The 18,067-nt window shown below is 38.0% G+C and overlaps 1 protein-coding gene across 1 annotated transcript; it reads left to right on the top strand.

Moving 5' to 3' along the window:
- Nucleotides 1-13,482: 13,482 nt before the first annotated feature.
- LOC132611164 (embryo-specific protein ATS3A-like) lies at nt 13,483-16,114 on the top strand. The gene is made up of 3 exons (XM_060325567.1): nt 13,483-13,643; nt 13,740-13,859; nt 15,530-16,114. Exons 1-3 carry the CDS (start codon nt 13,512-13,514, stop codon nt 15,794-15,796), a joined length of 519 nt encoding a protein of 172 aa, XP_060181550.1. The 5' UTR covers nt 13,483-13,511; the 3' UTR covers nt 15,797-16,114.
- The last annotated feature ends 1,953 nt before the right edge of the window (nt 16,115-18,067 follow it).

The following is an 18,067-nucleotide window of genomic DNA, read 5'->3' as shown; positions in this document are numbered from 1 at the left end:
CCAAATCTCCAACCTATATAATGGGGTTTAAGAACTAGAAGGGTGAAATTAGGAATCTAAAGGTCCCAACATGGACTTAAACCTCTAGGTGATCAATTCCCATCAATAGCAAGCTAGAATAATCAACATTTCACTCAATTTCGGATTCTAGGCAAAACTCTCAAATTTGGGTATAAACCCTAACTTCCAATTCCACAAATTAGCCTCTAATTAGGAAGAAGTTATAAAATAAAGGATTCTAATAATCAATTCAATGCTTAAAGAAGTTAACCCAACCAACAAATCATGATTTAAAATCCTAGAAGAATAATTCATTAAACCAACTTTTAATCTCTAATCACTTAATGAACTATCAAGATAAAGAGATTCTAAGATGATTAGGGGTAATGGAATAACAAAGGGATTAGAAGGACTTACCACCAAGAATCTTATCTAAGAATATCCTAGATTAGCTCCCAATAGCTCAGATTTCGGAATAGTAATAAATGAGGGATTTAGGGCATTTAACACTCCATTTAATGAACTAATTTCCCGACACCGCTTCCGCGACGAGCTTACCACTCTAGCGGCGCCGCTCTAACTGTACCATGACCGCTACAGCGATCATGCCTAAATGGCACAGGCTGCTTCAGCGGCAGGGTGACCAATATAGTGGTACCGCTGCTGCGGTGCTGGTGCAGCCAAAGCGGGCACCAAACACCAGAAAATTTCCAAGTTTTCACAACTCTACCCGATTTCTGACTAACTCCCGAGGCAATCTGCTCACATACCGGATACACAAACATACACAAAAACATGCTACAAACATATTCGTGGCCTCGGAATTCCCAACGGAGGTCTTGTTGACCGAGTCAACCCCCGATACCTCAATTCCAAATTCCCAACCGAAGTCCCAAAATGCACTTGAGTGCATTGGGAACTGAACCAGATATGCAGACAAATTCTAAAAGACCATCCGGACCTCTCGGAATCGACGAATTTTCGAAAAAGGTCCGTTTACCCAAAAGTCAACTTTGAGTCAACTCTTTTTCGCTTAAAGCCCTCATTTCTCAAAAAGTCACTCGAATCGCATGTAAACACCTCAGAAAGTGTGTCAATTGTCCCCTCGGGTCAAATGTGAGCTAAACAAGCTCGGGAAAGGGTCAAAAGTGCCGGAAAGACTATAATAACCAAACGGGTCGTTACAAGGGCTTAGGCCTAAATCCTTAATTTACCATTAAATTTTATATTTTAATTAGCCCTACTTTGTTGTATTGGGAGGAGTCTGGCTAGTCAAGAAATCTCACGTCCAAAAGATGAAGGTTGCAGAAATGAGGATGTTGTGATGGATGTGCAGGCATACTAGGAAGAATAGAATTAGATATGAAGTTATCCGGGGCAAGGTAAGAGTGGCCTCAGTGGAGAACAAGATGCAGGAAGCGAGGTTGAGATGCTTCAGACATGTACTGAGGAGATGCATGGAGGCCCCTGTAACACCCCGTAAATCCGAGTTAGGTGTGAATGTGTAAAAACTAGTGTTAAGATGATATTTTAGTTATATGAATCCATTCGAGATGAATTCGGGTGATAAACTATCGTTTTGAAGTCAAACAAAAAATGGAGTTCTTATGGGCTTATAAATTCGTCTAAATCTGAGACAGTCTGCAGTTATGGCCAGTTTTTGGGTATTTACATAGAGAGTTTGAGAAAACTCAAAATATTAAAGTTGTAGGTATTTTAAATACCTTTCCAACCATATAAAGTGGGGCTTCATACTATCTACGTACAAAGAGTTATGACCGTTTTACTAAACTGCGTTTTGCAGGATCCGTCTGTCGAAATTTTTGAGTCTCTGACATGTTGTGCGATTCAACCTGTGACTTGTAGGTCAAACATGTGATTCGTACGATGAGTCTCATATTCTTCTCGGCTTTAAAAAACCCCAGAACGTGAAATTTTCCTAAAAATTTCATTCCACGTCGTTTTGGCCGACTTTTTGAGAGGAAACAACCCTAAAACTTCCCCAAGACATCTAAGGTGAGTTATTGATCAATTCCCATCAATTCTACACTTAAGATTATCTCTTCTTGACATTAAATCTCTCGAAGTCCTAGGTTCTTGAAAATTCAAGAAGAGGAAGAAGAGAGACGTGTGGAATTCATCAAAAAGGTAAGACTTCGAAGTTTCCTGAGTTTATTGTTAAGTTTGGGTTAGAATAGCACATTATGCAAGATTATAATCCAATAGTAATTCATGGAAGGGTTCAAGAACATGTTTATAAAAAGCCCTAGTTTTCGAAACGTAAAGAAAGTTCATAGAAATGAATTAAGCTTTAATCTTTCACATCTAAATCCATTGTAGATTGATTGTTGAACCTTGGGAATTTCTTTTTGTCTAGATTTTAGCAGGATTTGAGGTGTGTCTCTTTTTGAACATACTCTTTTAAACTATTTGTGTGACTTTGGTTGTGGTTTGTGTGCGTGCGGGACAAGCCCACATTAAACCTTGTTTGTACTATATTATATATACGTATTCATGATTGTATTCCTCTCTAATGGATGATTGAAAATTAAGATATAAAGCTATGGTATTTGAATTTTAATTACCAACAAAGGATGTTTAAACTTGATATTTGGAAAGCTTGACTATCTCATGTGAATGCGCTTGAATGGATTGTGTTGAACTTGAAACTTGCTTAATTTATTGACTTTGGGTTTCTAAATTGATAAATGAATTGAAGTACCCCTATAATGGGACGATGAATATAATCCACAATGAGTAATTTGACTATCATGATATGACTTGTGATTCAGCTTCTATGCCATGATTTGAGATTCGGCTTCTATACTATGATTGATGATTCGACTAATATGCTATGATTTGTTTCTTGTTTGTGTTTGGGCCTATATGGGAAAGCTGTGCTAGTCCAGAGGACGATTAGCCATTATGGATCCTAACGTAACGATACGAGTATTGTTGTGTCAGTCCAGAGGACGATTGAACTCTGAGGCGTATATCCCGGTGTATCCATTGTTGTGCTAGTCTTGAGGACGATTATCCTCCGTTGCTAGCTCGGAGTATCTATTGTTGTGCTAGTCCAGAGGATGATTAGCCTCTGTGGTTTCCTAGGCCGGAGTATCGATCGATTGATTTTCCTTTGGGTGGATTGTTTCTTACTTTGATTAACCTGTGAGTGGCTTGTTTCATATCTTGTTGCCTATGAGTGGCTTATTGGTAATAACGAACATGAGTGGCTTATTGGTAATAACGAACTTGTTTGCCTGTGAGTGGATTATTGAGAACAATGAACTTGTTTTCCTGTGACTGGCTTATTGATAATAATGAACCTGTTTGCCTGTGAGTGACTTGTTGATGATATTGGCCTCAAATTGAAAAGATTCAAATGGTAATAAATGGTATATTAAATCGAAATATATATATATATATATATATATATATATATATATATATATATATACACGTGTCTTGATGGTTTTCTATTGATAATGATGAGTTGTACGATTGATCTTGTCTTTGGTTTCAAACTATTCTATTTGAATTGTTTTCACTAAGCACTGGAAAGACTGGAATTGTACATAATGACATAATGAGTTAGAACTGAATTATTGATGAGTTATGATACCTTATGTTTTGATGATTTGACAAACCTTAAGAACCCAAATATGATCAGGTTCACTTGTTGCATTTAGCCTCCTCTTGATATCTCATGTACTACTATGTTGACATGCTCCTTGAAGAATCAGATGCAATCAGTCACTACACAAGCTGCAGGATATGTTCATATATGAAGGACCAGATAGGTGTTCAGAGGGACCAGATGAGATCAATTTCCCAGTAGGATATATCCACATATGAAGGACCAGATACTTCCTCAGAGGGACCAGATGGGATCAGGTCCCCTACTATTGCTTGGTCAATTGAACAGTTGAAAAGCTACTGACATTGCAGTAGTGTAGCAGCACAGTAGCAGAGTTGTTACAACCCATTCAAGAACAGATGAGAGACCAGGTTCCTCCAGATGAGAGACCAGGTCCCTGGATCGTTGAAAAGTCAACTCTACAGCTATAAAGATGCTAAGACAGTAGTAGTGCAACAGTACAACAGTGCAGCAGTAGTACAGCAACAGAGTTGATTTATGGGCTGCCACCTTCACTCTTCCTCTACACACTTTCACTCTTCCTCTACATATACAAACATCATGGTCAAGTGAAGATTCATTATTGCACAAAATCAAAAAATTGCTCCATCCTAAGTGCAAGTCTCCACCTCTCATGGTGTTCCTCAAGAAAAAACCCTAAACAAGCCGAACGATCGGATCCCAGAACTGAAGATGCTTTAAGTCCTTAGGTTATTGAGTCTTTGTTCTCTTGTTCTATAAATTGTAAACCTACTCTTCACTAAAAGGAAGCTAGTTGTAGGTGTTCTAAATTCTCAAGGTTTCTTCCATAAGCTCTTGAGTGATACACTAGGCTAAAGTTAGCTTAGTTGTATTAGTGTGTGGGTGGCTAAAGTTAGTCACGGTGTTGAATTCTCAAAGGGTGCCTTTGAGTGGTTCACTAGGCTAGAGTTATTCTAGGTGTATTAGTTTGCTTGGGTAGAGGTAGTCAAGTGTGAGGGTTACAATAGGGTGTATTGTAAGGGTCAGGGGTTATGGGAGTTAATTTCTAGCTTACAATTGGTTGTAATCTGAAGTTGCTCGTTAGTGGAGTTGAAATCCTACTGGGATAGGTCATGATTTTTAATCCCTTGAGCAAGAAGTTTTTCACATAAAAATCTTGTGTTATTTTCTTACTGTATAGTCTTAGGGAACTGGTAGATAACCAGTTCCCTCATATACGGTTTGATGGATGCATAGCCTTTAACAATTGGTATCAGAGCAGGTTTTTTATAAACGGTTAACACCTAGAAGGGATCTCCATCATGGCTAGTTCACCAAACCTAGAGAAAAGAGAATCTATCACAAGACCACTAAGATCCAACAGAGAATATTATGGATGGTGGAATGGAACAAGGCATAACTCTATCATGGATGAGGATCTAAGCTGTGGGATATCATTTGTTTTATGATGGCCCTTATGTTCCTATGAAGAGTTGTGAGGCTGGTTCTGTGGCAGGTCCAAAGATTAAGAAGAAACCCCGAGTTGAGCGACCTGGTCCCCAAAAAAAGGAAGAAGGCTGGAGTGAGAGGAGGCAGTCAAAAAAATATTATAATAATATTTACTTGGATAGTGACTACTCAAGGTATATAATTGAAAGAGCGGATGATTTTCTCTTACTCAAGGCCTACCAAGAAGGGAGCGTGTCTTATGAAAATAGCAAGAAAGGTCACATTCTTGGCCGTGGAAAAAAATGGTAAGACACCCTCCCATGAACTGAAAATGTAGTACATAGGAACCTGGTCCCTGCAATGTAGAAGAGGCAGCAGAATCTCCAGAAGGCATAGAGGAACCTGGTCCCTCCATTACCCCACTCGAAGCTGAATAACTGATGTTGTATCAAGAACTCATGAGGCTGGAAAAAAAGTAAAACACTTCTTTGCTGCAACAAAGAAGTGGACGTCAGGCCTTTGAAAATGTCAATGATGGACCGAACTTGAAGGATCCTGGTCCCTCTATCACTCTATTTGCTGAAAGCTAATTCTGCAAGACAGAGGACCAGGTAGCAGACATCTTCACCAAGGCACTAAGCAGGGAGCGCCTTGAAAGAAATCGCTTGGAGTTGGGTTTGATCAAGCTCAACAAAGTGCCCTTCCACAAGTTCCCTCAATGATTGGCTATGTTAAGAGAGGAGGTACAATGCTAAAAAAAAAATTGGTGACGTCTAACTCAATTCTATACCGTTACAGGTATACGCATAGCAATCTCGAGATAATACAAGGGTGAGTGACATTGCACTCTTCAGAGACTTTGCCTTCATTTTCAAAACTTATCCAGGAAATTAATTCATGTGACTCAGGTTAGTAGTCTCATCAATGCTTGTGTGCTTTTGAATTGCCTAAAGTGTCATGTCATTAAAATGCTTTCCCGCCTATAACCTCTAAACTCTATCAAAAGACACTTCTTCCTTCTCTTATCCCCAAATCCAACCGAAACAAACACTTCAATGTCACCTATATCTACAATTGTGTCTGGATCTGAGCTTCCATTGATATTTTGAACAAAGGGGGACTACAACAGGTGCCTCCGCACAAAGGGAATATATAAAATAAAAAGGGTGGGGGTGGGAATTGATGAGGAAACTAGGTAGGTAAAAATAAAATGAGACTAGTTGATATGGTGGAAGTGAATAATGAAGAAAATAAAGTGGAGAAGACTCCACTTAAGAGGAAGGGAAAGGGTAAGACCACAGGGGGTTGCACAGAGACCTGGTGCTGATGTTATAAAATCCTTTTTAAGGAAAAGAGAGAAAAGGTTAGGCCAGAAAAGACAACAGTGGTTGCTGCACAAGAACCTGATGCTGAGAATGGAGAGTCAGAGGTGAAGAAAGCTAAGACTCGACATATTAACATTCAAAAGTGTGCAATGGGAGGTAAGGAACCCGGTGCCTTTGAGTCGCTGAAAGCAAAGAATGCAAAACTGAAGGTATAAGTGGAGGAACTGAACAAGCACCTGGTTCATGACTAACAAGCTGCAAATGAGAGGATTGACAAGCTCCTTAAACTGATCCATTTACCTGGTCCTTCCTTCTAGCAGTCCATTTCCTTCCCTCGTATCTCCTATCTAATATAACCCCCTGCTTCAAAACCTTCATGAATATCCCATCATTTTTTACCCCTTTTTAATGACTATGGCGCTTATGGTAGTTTAACCATCACAATATGTATTGTTGGCACTACTAAATTTTGTGCTGCTAAAATCACATTGGACATTTTCTTTGATTTATGCAATATTATTTAGCTTGGTTGTTATTGATTATTGATTATGTTGTGTTGCCCAAGTGGTCATGAGTTAATGTTGCTGAACTTCTTTTTTCTTGTACTACCGTACATACTTTTCAATGATGCCAAAAGGGGGAAGACAATAAAGGGGAAGGGGAAGAAATGTGGAAGAGAGATATGTAAACAACGTCTCTAAGTTTGTCTTCATCAAAAAAGGGAAATGATCGATAGGATATTATATGACACACTCCATGTTTTGATAATTGTCAAACTGTGAAGAACCAGAGAGAGACCCGATCTTCAATTTGTTCTCCCCGTACATCTCACTCAAGGGACTAGTTAATATATGTGGGAGATACATGTATGGAAGGCAGGGGAAAGGTGAAAGGGGAACAGGTCTGTAAGCTGGGCAAGTGAGGGTTACCAGGTCCTCCATACTGCTGTTGTTTGTGATTGGAAGAGTGGTCTGGTTCTCAGGGGGAACAAGTGGAGATTCTAGTTCATACTAAAGGGGAATACCATTATATGTTTTTCATCATCAAAAAGGGGGAAAAGAAATGATGAGCTATGATACTCTATGTTTTGATAATCTCAAGGAACCAGAATGCAACCATGTGTCTGAGCTTCAGAGGGAACAAGTGAGAAATCTGGTCCTCAGGGGAAATACAAATTATGTTTCTTTGTCATCATAAAAAAGGGAGAAATTGATAAGTTATGATAGCTTATGTTTTGATGATTTGACAAATCTTAAGAAACCAGATATGATCAGGTTCACTTGTTGCATTTGGCCTTCTCTTGATATCTTATGTACTGCTATGTTGACATGATCCTTGAAGAATCAGATGCAATCAGTCACTACATAAGCTGTAGGATATGTTTATATATGAAGGACCAGATACGTGTTCAGAAGGACCAGAAGAGATCAGGTTCGTAGCAGGATATGTTCATATATGAAGGACCAGATACATCCTCAGGGAGACCAGATGGGATCAGGTCCCCAGCAATTGCCTGGTCAATTGAACATCTGAAAAGCTACTGACATTGCAGTAGTGTAGCAGCACAACAGCAGAGTTGTTGTAGCCCATTCAAGAATAGATGAGCGACCAGGTCCTCGATCGTTGAAAAGTCAACTCTACAGCTGTAAAGCTGCTGACATAGTAGTAGTGCGACAGTGCAATAGTGCAGCAGCAGAGCTGCTTTATGAGTTGCCACCTTCACTCTTCCTCTACACACCTTCATTCTTCCATTACATATACAAACATTATGGTCAAGTGAAGGTTCATTCTTGTACACAATCAGAAAATTGCTCCATACTAAGTGCAAGTCTCCACTTCTCAAGATGTTCCTCAAGAACAAAGCCTAAACAAGCCGAAGGATCAGATCCCAGAACTGAAGATGCTTGAAGTCCTTAGGTTATTGAGTCTTTGTTCTCTTATTCTATAAATTGTAAACCTTCTTTTCACTAAAATGAAGCTAGTTGTAGGTGTTCTAAATTCTCAAGGTTGCTTACACAAGCTCTTGAATGGTACACTAGGCTAAAGTTATCTTAGTTGTATTAATGTGTGGGTGGCTAAAGTTAGTCATGGAGTTGAATTCTCAAAGGGTGCCTTTGAGTGGTACACTAGGCTAGAGTTAGTCTAGGTGTATTAGTTTGTTGGGATAGAAGTAGTCAAGTGTGAGGGCTACAATAGGGTGTATTGTAAGGGTAAGGGGTTATGGGAGATAATTCCTGGCTTGTAATGGGTTGTAATATGAAGTTGCTCGTTAGTGGAGTTGAAATCTTACTGGGGTGGGTTGTGATTTTTAATCACTTGAGCAAAGAGTTTTCCACGTAAAAATCTTGTGTTATTTTCTTACTACATTGTCTCAGGGAACTGGTAGATAACCAGGTCCCTCGTATACAATTTGGTGGATGCATAGCCTTTAGCAATTATATACCGATTTATGGTCTCTCTATTAATGGTTGTGAAGTTGTTGGTTTATTCTTACCTCTGGATTTCCAACTGTTTGTAATTGAAATTGTATCACTGATCTTATACAAATACATATTTTGTTATATTACTTATTGTCCCCGAGCCACTCCCTGAGTACTCAGCTTTCAAGCATACCATTGTTGTTTTTGATAGTATGTTAGGTAACGAAGAAGAGCAGGTACAGACAGATCTGGGTTAGGAGTACTTGCTGCTTTTCAGTTTGTTGGTGAGCCCACATATTTGTTCGTGGGTTTTCATTGAGTCAATTATTACTCCTTAGTAGTTTCGGGTTGTGTCCTTAGTTAGTTTAAAGCTCCATAGACAAGTGTCATACTGTGGGTAGATGTTGAAGTCTTCTATGACTTTTTGAGGCGTTTGCCACGTTCATAACTATTCATTTATATTAGACTTCCGCTGATTTTGTTTCATAATTGTGATCTTAAATTTATTTAGTTATTTTCCCCTTGTTTAATTAAATAATGAAAGATTATCGAAAAAGGGCTTGGTGTTATTGATATATAAGGTTCTTCTGATGTTGTTCATGACGTCGGATGTCGGTCAAGTCTAGGGTGGATTTGGGGCATGACAGCCCCAGTGCGGGGGTGTCAGAGGTTGGCTATGGATGGTTTCAGGAGAGGTAGAGGTAGGCCAAAGAAGTACTGGGGAAAGTGATTAGGCAGGACATGGCACAGTTGCAGCTTACCGAGGACATGACCTTAGATAGAGAGTTGTGAAGGACGCGAATTGGGGTAGAAGGTTAGTAGGTAGTGAGGCGTTGTCCCGTGTATCCTTTCCATACTGTCTCTTGTTCTTTGATTACCGTCTTAGACTGCTGCATTTGTTGTCACTTATCTTCATACTGCTTATTTGTACTATTTTTCCATGACCTTTTTACTTTCATCAGTTCTTGTCTGACTTTTTTGTCCTGCTTTCTCTTCAGCCGAGGGTCTTTCGGAAACGACCCCCCTACCTCCCAAAGTAGGGGTAAGGTCTGTGTACACTCTACCCTCCCCAAACCTCACTTATGAGAATACACTGGGTATGTAATATTGTTGTTGTTGTAATCAGCAATCATAGAAAAACATGTATAATCAGCATGGAGAAGTGTATAATAATTACCTTGAAGCTTTGTGACAATGTCAAGTCAAAATCCATCAATTTTGTAGTTAGTTCCTCCAAAAATGATAAGAAAAAGTAGTCTAATGAAAATTTGATATTTATATCTGGATTCCGCAACTACGATCACGACAATATCTCTGCAATCACAAATTAGGCTCGACCCAAACCCTCCGCTATTCTGACCACAATTCCCGCGGGAACATTTGGTCAAATACTCTACAATCACTGTCCTCATCTTCACGATAGCAGTAGTCATCCATCTTAATCAACTCCGCGATTACTCCATCTTGTCGGCGAAAGCGATGACTTGCTAATTACTCTGCTTCGTGACTGTGGCTCGTATTACGCCAGATAATAGAAAAATATACAACAACAAAAAAAATTGTTCCAATGATGCTAAAACTATCTGACCTCAACTATTGCTACAAGTCCTAAACGGTACCATATGCTTGTATAAGAGGCTTAAAATATATATCGGGAGGCAAATACTCAAAACGGGGGGAAGGGTGGGGGGCTGTTGTCACACACATGATGCAACAAAAGTAATTCATCTTAATATGTAAAATTTACGCAATGCACGATGGGTGTCAATTTTTCCCTGTGTCCCAGTGTTTGTGATATGGGCAAATAGCCGAGTTGGCTCGGGGCTTGGCTTGGTTCACCTACAATTAGCTCGGCCAGCTCGACCCAATTTTAGTCAAAATTTAGTTCGGCTCGGCTCGATTGAACTTGCTCGACTCAGGCGCTGATTGTTCGAGATCATTATGACTGGAGAAAGCCCATTCGACAACCATAGTAGGCTCTACAACTGTATCACACACGCTAAGAACACAACAGATTATAGTGGAGAAGGGGTTCCACTCATGTACATATTACATTAAAATTAGAATTCATCCATTAATTTTAATTAAGTTAGCAAAATTTCAATATAATATTATTTATTCTAATAAATTTATAATTTTGGTTTTTGAATTAATTTGGCGTTATTAAACTCTTTATAGACATCAATACTTAAGAATATTAAATGGGTGGTGGAAAATGTAATTAATATTTTAAATTTAATATTTCAAAAATTAAAGAAATTTAATATTGTACAAATTTCTTGAATTTAATATTTCTTTAGTTCTATTATTTGTTTTTGCTTGAAAGTTTATTCGGTATTAAGTTAATGACATTTAAATTTGAGTTCTTGTTTAGACTAATAATATGTATATATATTTCACTCACAGTTGAATGCAATTATCAAGTTAAACTAGCAATGATTATATTTTTCTCAATGAATCAACCTATATATTATAAATTTATGTTTGAACGGCGTAGCACTACGTAGAACAATACATTAAAGAGCCGATTCGGGCTCAACTCGGCTCGGTTGTGCTCGGCCCGAGCTCGGCTCGATGCCCATGTCTACTGATGGTGTTTGTTGGACTCTATGGATGTGGAATTACATAGTCTAGGTTCAGTTTTTCTTACAATGTATTATTTGTATCGGGCTGAGCCCATTCTTTATAATGTATTATTTGTATCGGGCTGAGCCCATTCTTTATTATTGGACACTCTGGGTCGGGTCACTATAAAAGGACCAGCCCAGATATTTTGGAGAGCAATTGATTTTTACACAGAATAAGAGAAACAAAATTTTCTCTCTCTACACTCTCTTATTCTTTCGTTCATCTGTTGCATAGTGGATGAATCCCACTCATAATTTTCACATTTTCTTTCTAGATTAGGCTTATTATCTACAAAAGGCCTTATATGGGTTAAGGCAGGCATCTAGGCAATGGTATGCCAAGTTATCTGAAGCTCTTTACTCTAGGGGTTACACTCCCTCTCTCAATGACTATTCCTTGTTCTCCAAAGGTTCTGGTGATTCCCTTGTTCTTTTGGTGGTGTATGTTGATAATATCATCCTCACTGGCACTGACATTGATGAGATTTCTGAATTAAAGAGTTTCTTGCATGATCAGTTCAAAATCAAGGATTTAGGCTCCTTGCACTATTTTCTAGGCATTGAGGTTTTATACTCTGCCCACGGGGTTTTACTTCATCAGAAGAAGTTTGTTCATGACCTTTTAGTCCAGTTCAAGTCTGAGGACTGTTCCTCTGTTGTTTGTCCTCTTGAATTGCATGAGAAACTCCTTGCCAACTCAGGGGACCCTCTTCCCAATCCTGAGAATTATAGATGTCTGATTGGCAAGTTGAATTTCCTAACCCACACCAGACCTGATTTGTGCTTTGCCGTGCAACATTTAAGTCAATTCATGCAACACCCCTGCATTCCTCACATGAAGGCAGCCTTACATTTGTTGAGATACCTGAAAGGGACGTCTGATTTTGGTCTCTTTTTCAACAACACTCCTGATTTGTCCATCAAGGCCTATTGTGATAGTGATTGGGGTTCCTGTCCTAACAGTAGACGATCAGTTTCTGGGTTTTGCATTACTTTGGGTGGTAGCATGATTAGCTGGAAGTCCAAGAAACAGCTTGTGGTTCACTTTCATCAGCTGAGGCTGAGTACAGGTCCATGAGTAAGGTTGTTGCTGATCTTACTTGGCTCACTCGACTGCTGTCTGATTTTGGTGTTTCGGTTTCCTTTCCAGTTCCCCTTTTGTGTGACAATCAGTCTGCCATCCATATAGCTCGCAACCCTGTTTTCCATGAGCGCACTAAGCACATCGAGCTCGATTGTCATTTCGTGCGCACCAAGCTGCTAGATGGCTTAATCAGCCTTGCTCACACCTCCAGTGCTTCTCAGTTGGCCGACATGTTCACTAAGCCTCTAGTTGGTGTTGTTCATCATATTCATCTTCGCAAGTTGGGTGTTATATCACCCTCCAACTTGATGGGGGGTGTTGGACTCTATGGATGTGGAATTACATAGTCTAGGTTCAGTTTTTCTTACAATGTATTATTTGTATCGGGCTGAGCCCATTCTTTATAATGTATTATTTGTATCGGGCTGAGCCCATTCTTTATTATTGGACACTCTGGGTCGGGTCACTATAAAAGGATCAGCCCAGATATTTTGGAGAGCAATTGATTTTTACACAGAATAAGAGAAACAAAATTTTCTCTCTCTACACTCTCTTATTCTCTCGTTCATCTGTTGCATAGTGGATGAATCCCACTCATAATTTTCACATTTTCTTTCTAGATTAGGCTTATTATGAGTGTTTGACTCCGCATGAATTTAAGAATCAACGGAAATACTTTTAAAATTTGTGGTCTAAAACAAGTCATTAAAATTTGTATATCTACAAATCATTTCATTAGAAGTAAAATAAGAAGTCTAAAGTTAGATTGTTATAGAAATATGTTTTTGGATTGAATAAAAATGAAAGAATGTCACCCAAATTAAAATAGAGAGAGTAATTAGTTACGATAATCCCTTTACCGCACCAATTTTTCCCATGCCATTAGCAGTAAATATGAATAATACGACTTACAAATTTGTTAGTGAACAAGAAGCAGGTTAAAAAAAAAAAAAAAAAAGAGGTGAGGCTATTAAAAGTCAACAAAACAATGATGAAAAGTATACGGTGATGAAAATGGGGGGAAGAAACTCTCTGCTCCTTGTGCTCTTATTTGCTGGTTTCTTCAATTTCTCCCAAGCAACATCAGTTACTTCAAAAGAACCCCATGTTTTCAGATCCTTCAGAATCAAATCTGATCAGGTAAAAGAAGCTTAATCCAGTTGGACAAAATAACATTTTCATTTGATATTATATGCTGATATTTATGCAATCTTTTTTGTTTGTTTGAGAAATTAGACCGCAGTTACTGCTGCTAGGAGCTGTTCATACACATTGACCATAAAAACAAGTTGTTCTTCAACTAAATACACCAGAGACAGAGTCAGTATTGCTTTTGGAGATGCTTATGGTTTTGAGGTGAGACTCCCTTTTAAACTGTAATTCCAAATGTCAACTCTACATATATATATATATTCGGTTCAAAGTAATGGGTAAATCTTGGATCTCTCACTATAGTCAAGTTAAATCCAATTGAGGAAATGACATTTCTAGTAGTAATATATATGCAGCCCTTCATTTCTTGAATCTTGATGACTGCTTCTCTACTTTAAAGGCAGAAAAGTAAGTCACCCAGAATTAACCTTACAGACAATAAGTCAAATCTAAGATCCACCCGTTTAGCAAATTGAGTTCTTGATTATTAAGTATCTTGGTTCTTTTATCTTGGGGTACATGTAGATGTGTCAACTTAGCCTACAAAAATATAGGAGCCCATGGTCAATAGCACACCTAAACTATCACTTTTTCGCAAGTTTCATACCTCAACTATCCAGTCTTTCCTCTTACCTACCTAAACTATCACTCCCTTCGTATTAAAAAACACCTCGCTGCTAGTTTAGGTAGGTAAAGGGAACAGTGAATAGTTGGCCAACTCTGCATCAAGGTGTGTTTCAATACAGGGGGAGTGATAGTTTAGATAAGTAAAAGGAACAACGGATAATTACGTTAAGGTATGAAACTAGCGAAAAAGTAATAAATTTAAGTTCGTTTTCGACCATTAACTCAAAATAGAACCTCTCCAACTCGTCCAAATTGAGTCTGTTGGACTATCTTCCAGATAAGAGAACCTAGATTTGGTGCGTGTTTCTCTTTCTGTAATCTTTTAGGCGCATTTTCTCTTCCCCTCCCCCTGTATTAAGAAAAGAACTACTTTTGAAGTTTAATTTTGTGACCCTTTTTATTTTTGTGAGTTGTCGGTTGGTTATGCACACAATTTGGGCTAATTGATGAAATACATGTTAATTCATGTAAACATTGAGTGAGATGCGTCATGACCGTTGTGGTCCTTGATCCAACTCCCCCTCCCCCATTTGACACCCTTATCAGTGTAACTAACTCTTACGATTAGTAAAATCAAAAAGATGAAATTGGATGACCCTTTCAAAAAGAGTTAAATAGTTAAAAAAACACCTGAATTAACACTTTTTCGTGAGTTCCATACCTAACTATCAATTGGTTCCTTTGTCTACCTGAATTATCACCATCTATGTATGAAAACACACCTCGAAGCTGACTGGGTCAACTATCTGATCCGTTTTCCTACCTGAACAATCAACTAGGTGTGTTTTAATTAAAAAAATGGTGATAGTTCAGGTAGGTAAGAAAAGGAAACAACCGATAGTTGGGGTGTGAAGCTCGTGAAAAAATGATATTTCAGGTGTGTCTTTTACTGTTATCTCTTTTTTGTTTTTGAGTTGTGGGTTATTTATGCACAGAATTACCGCTAATTGATCTAAATACATGTTAATTCATGTAGACATTGAGTGAGATGCATCATGACCGTTGTTGTCCTTGATCCAACTCCCCCCTCCCCCATTTGACACACTTATCAGTGTAACTAATTCTTACCGGTTAGTAAAATCAAACACATGAAATTGAATGACCCTTTCAAAAATTAACTCCAAAATCTTTTAGAGAGAATAGGTTGAAAACTATTACTTCTACTTACTTTCTTTTGTATTTTGGTTATTGGTAGTACTACTTAGAGAACCTTGGCTTGAACCACTAAACCGTGAAAATTGCTACAGGTGTATGCACCAAGACTAGATAATCCATCGTCAAGGATATTCGAGCGGTGCTCTACCGATACTTTCCAGTTACGTGGCCCATGTACTTACGAGATCTGTTACCTTAACTTGCTGAGGGTTGGATCGGATGGCTGGAAACCAGAGAGTGTGAAGGTGTATGGTCCAAATCGTCCGCATATTATGTTTAAATTTAATAAGTTTCTACCTAATGGAGTGTGGTTTGGATTTAATCACTGTCGTAAAGTGTCTGGTTCTGTCATTGTGTAGAAACCTGGTATGTATTCAACCATGACCTTGTGGCCAATTTGTGTTTTGCTGATTTAATTGATGTCTAAGAGGCTTTTTTGAATAGATGAAAGTATTGTTTGGAGAACCATAGCAGATTTTGGTATGTACCACACTCCATGCATACCGCTTATTCCGGCGTAAAGGGTCAGAACAATTTCCATTGAAGGAGTCTGAGTTGTGAGTCTTTGATACTGCCGCTTCTAGTTCTATTTGTAGTTATACTGCAAACAGGGCACAGCATGTAAGTTCTCCCTGTAGCACCACTTCATTCTAATATAGTCCCTCCATTTCAATTTATATGAACCTATTTCCTTATTAATCCGTGCCAAACGAGTGACCACTTTCTATATTTAGAAACAATTTACCTTTATGCAATAATTTATAACGACACAAAATATATACGACTCATTTAATATCACAAGTTTAGAAGTCTTCTCTTCTTTCTAGTGTGTATATATATACACACTAGATGGTTGATAGCACGAGTGTGTGCCCGACATCGCTGCTATGTTATATGCAGAACTACAAGATTGCCAAAAGGGTTCAACACAGAGAATATAATTTTATACTTGTTTCAATTGTTTAGCAGGATTACTGATAAAGGAAGTACTATCAAAGAATACTATCAAGCTGATTAGATATTAACATGTAACATTTCATACTATGTACAATCATTTAGGAAACAAAATTGTACAATATACGAGGTGTATTTGTAACACTGTACATTCTTCAGCTTGCTTCCACGAGAGTATTATTATATAATGACAAAGGTGATGCATTTTCCATCAAGTGATTAGTTTTCTTCTTTCCGGTCTGTGACAAAAATATTGACAGTGTAAGATTTATGAAGAATGATCAAATGTCAATAACCTTATATAAGGTGCCAATTTATACTACAAGTAAATGAAGGAAAGAGAGGGAAAAGAAAATAAATCATATGAAAGATAATATGGATAAAAAGGAGAGCACTAATGACAAACACAAGAGAAAGAATCAGTTCATATTTGCCCAGACCCAGTAGTATGTTTTACTAACTTCAAATTTGAACTTACCAAAAAGGTAATACATATTCGATTTTTCCCTTCACAAATAAACTAATTATGTAAAAATGCTAACTAGCTTCAAATTGTTAAGCTGTAAACAAGATTCGTAAGTTTAATTAACTTATGAGTGACAGAAGGTAGTAAGAATACTACTTAGCTACTGTAGCTCACTGCTCACCCATATTAGTCAGCAAGAATACAGAGGCACAACTCAAGTAGCTTAAAGACCATCAAAAATTCAGTGACAATAAGAAAATTACCAATTAAAAAATGTATCTTTATTTTATCCCAAGTCAGTTTTGTTTAGATACTCTGTACAGTTACTTCACATAACAATGTCTTCATCACGAAAGAAATTGAAGAAGATATTTGGGAATTTTCCTTGTATTCCATTGAATAATCTGTACATGTATTTCTACAACTTTAATCTAGGGACTAATAGTGTAAATGGAATTAAAATAAATTCCTAACTAACAACAGCTATGCTAAAAACTAATTTTGTACTTTTGCACACCTGTACATTATAGAAGAAATTCTACACAGGATTCTCTATTTGTATATTTTCATTTTCTGCATTTGTATACTGACTGTATATTTCATTTCCGCATCTTGGGCCTATTTCAGTGCATAAGTCTTCTAGCTTGGCCCAAATATTTCACTGCTTATGCTCGGCCCATTTTCCTTTGTTTTTGATATTTGTGGTTGAAAGACTCTTTCCGACAAAACCGAAGTTACTAAGTTATTGTCACTATCTTCTTTATTTTTCTTACTTCATAAATTCGTCTCAGATTCTTCATTGTTACTGTGTGAGAGATATAAAGGATCCAAATGAGAGGAGTTTTCTCCAACATCCCCCCTCAAATTGAAGGGTAAGGACGAAACCCCCAATCTGTCCCAAAAAACCTCAATGAGAAGCTCCAGATAGTGGTTTTTTAAAAAGATCGGCCAGTTGAAGTTGCGAAGGAAGAAATGAAAGTGAAATTAAGCCGGATTGAAGTTGTTGACACACAAAATGGCAGTCAAGCTCCACATGCTTGTTTCTCTCGTGAAATACGGGGTTCCGAGCTATGTGAATAGCGTTTGGCTGTCAGAATGTATGGGAACTGGGAGAGATGGAGATACTGATAGATCTTGAAGAAGGCGAACAAGCCATGTGAGTTCAGCTGTGACACGTCGCATTGATCTATACTCTGCTTTAGCTGAGGAG

The sequence above is a fragment of the Lycium barbarum genome, chromosome 9, assembly GCF_019175385.1.
Source record: "Lycium barbarum isolate Lr01 chromosome 9, ASM1917538v2, whole genome shotgun sequence".
Lineage (NCBI taxonomy): Eukaryota > Viridiplantae > Streptophyta > Magnoliopsida > Solanales > Solanaceae > Lycium > Lycium barbarum.
This window is presented reverse-complemented; position numbering and strand designations above follow the sequence as displayed.

Bases quoted from the DNA above. Each gene is read 5' to 3' on its own strand.
- LOC132611164 (XM_060325567.1), top strand. From the start codon at position 13,512: ATGAAAATGGGGGGAAGAAACTCTCTGCTCCTTGTGCTCTTATTTGCT. The intron at 13,644-13,739 runs GTAAAAGAAGCT...TTGAGAAATTAG, and splicing joins TCAGAATCAAATCTGATCAG to ACCGCAGTTACTGCTGCTAG. The intron at 13,860-15,529 runs GTGAGACTCCCT...AAATTGCTACAG, and splicing joins GAGATGCTTATGGTTTTGAG to GTGTATGCACCAAGACTAGA.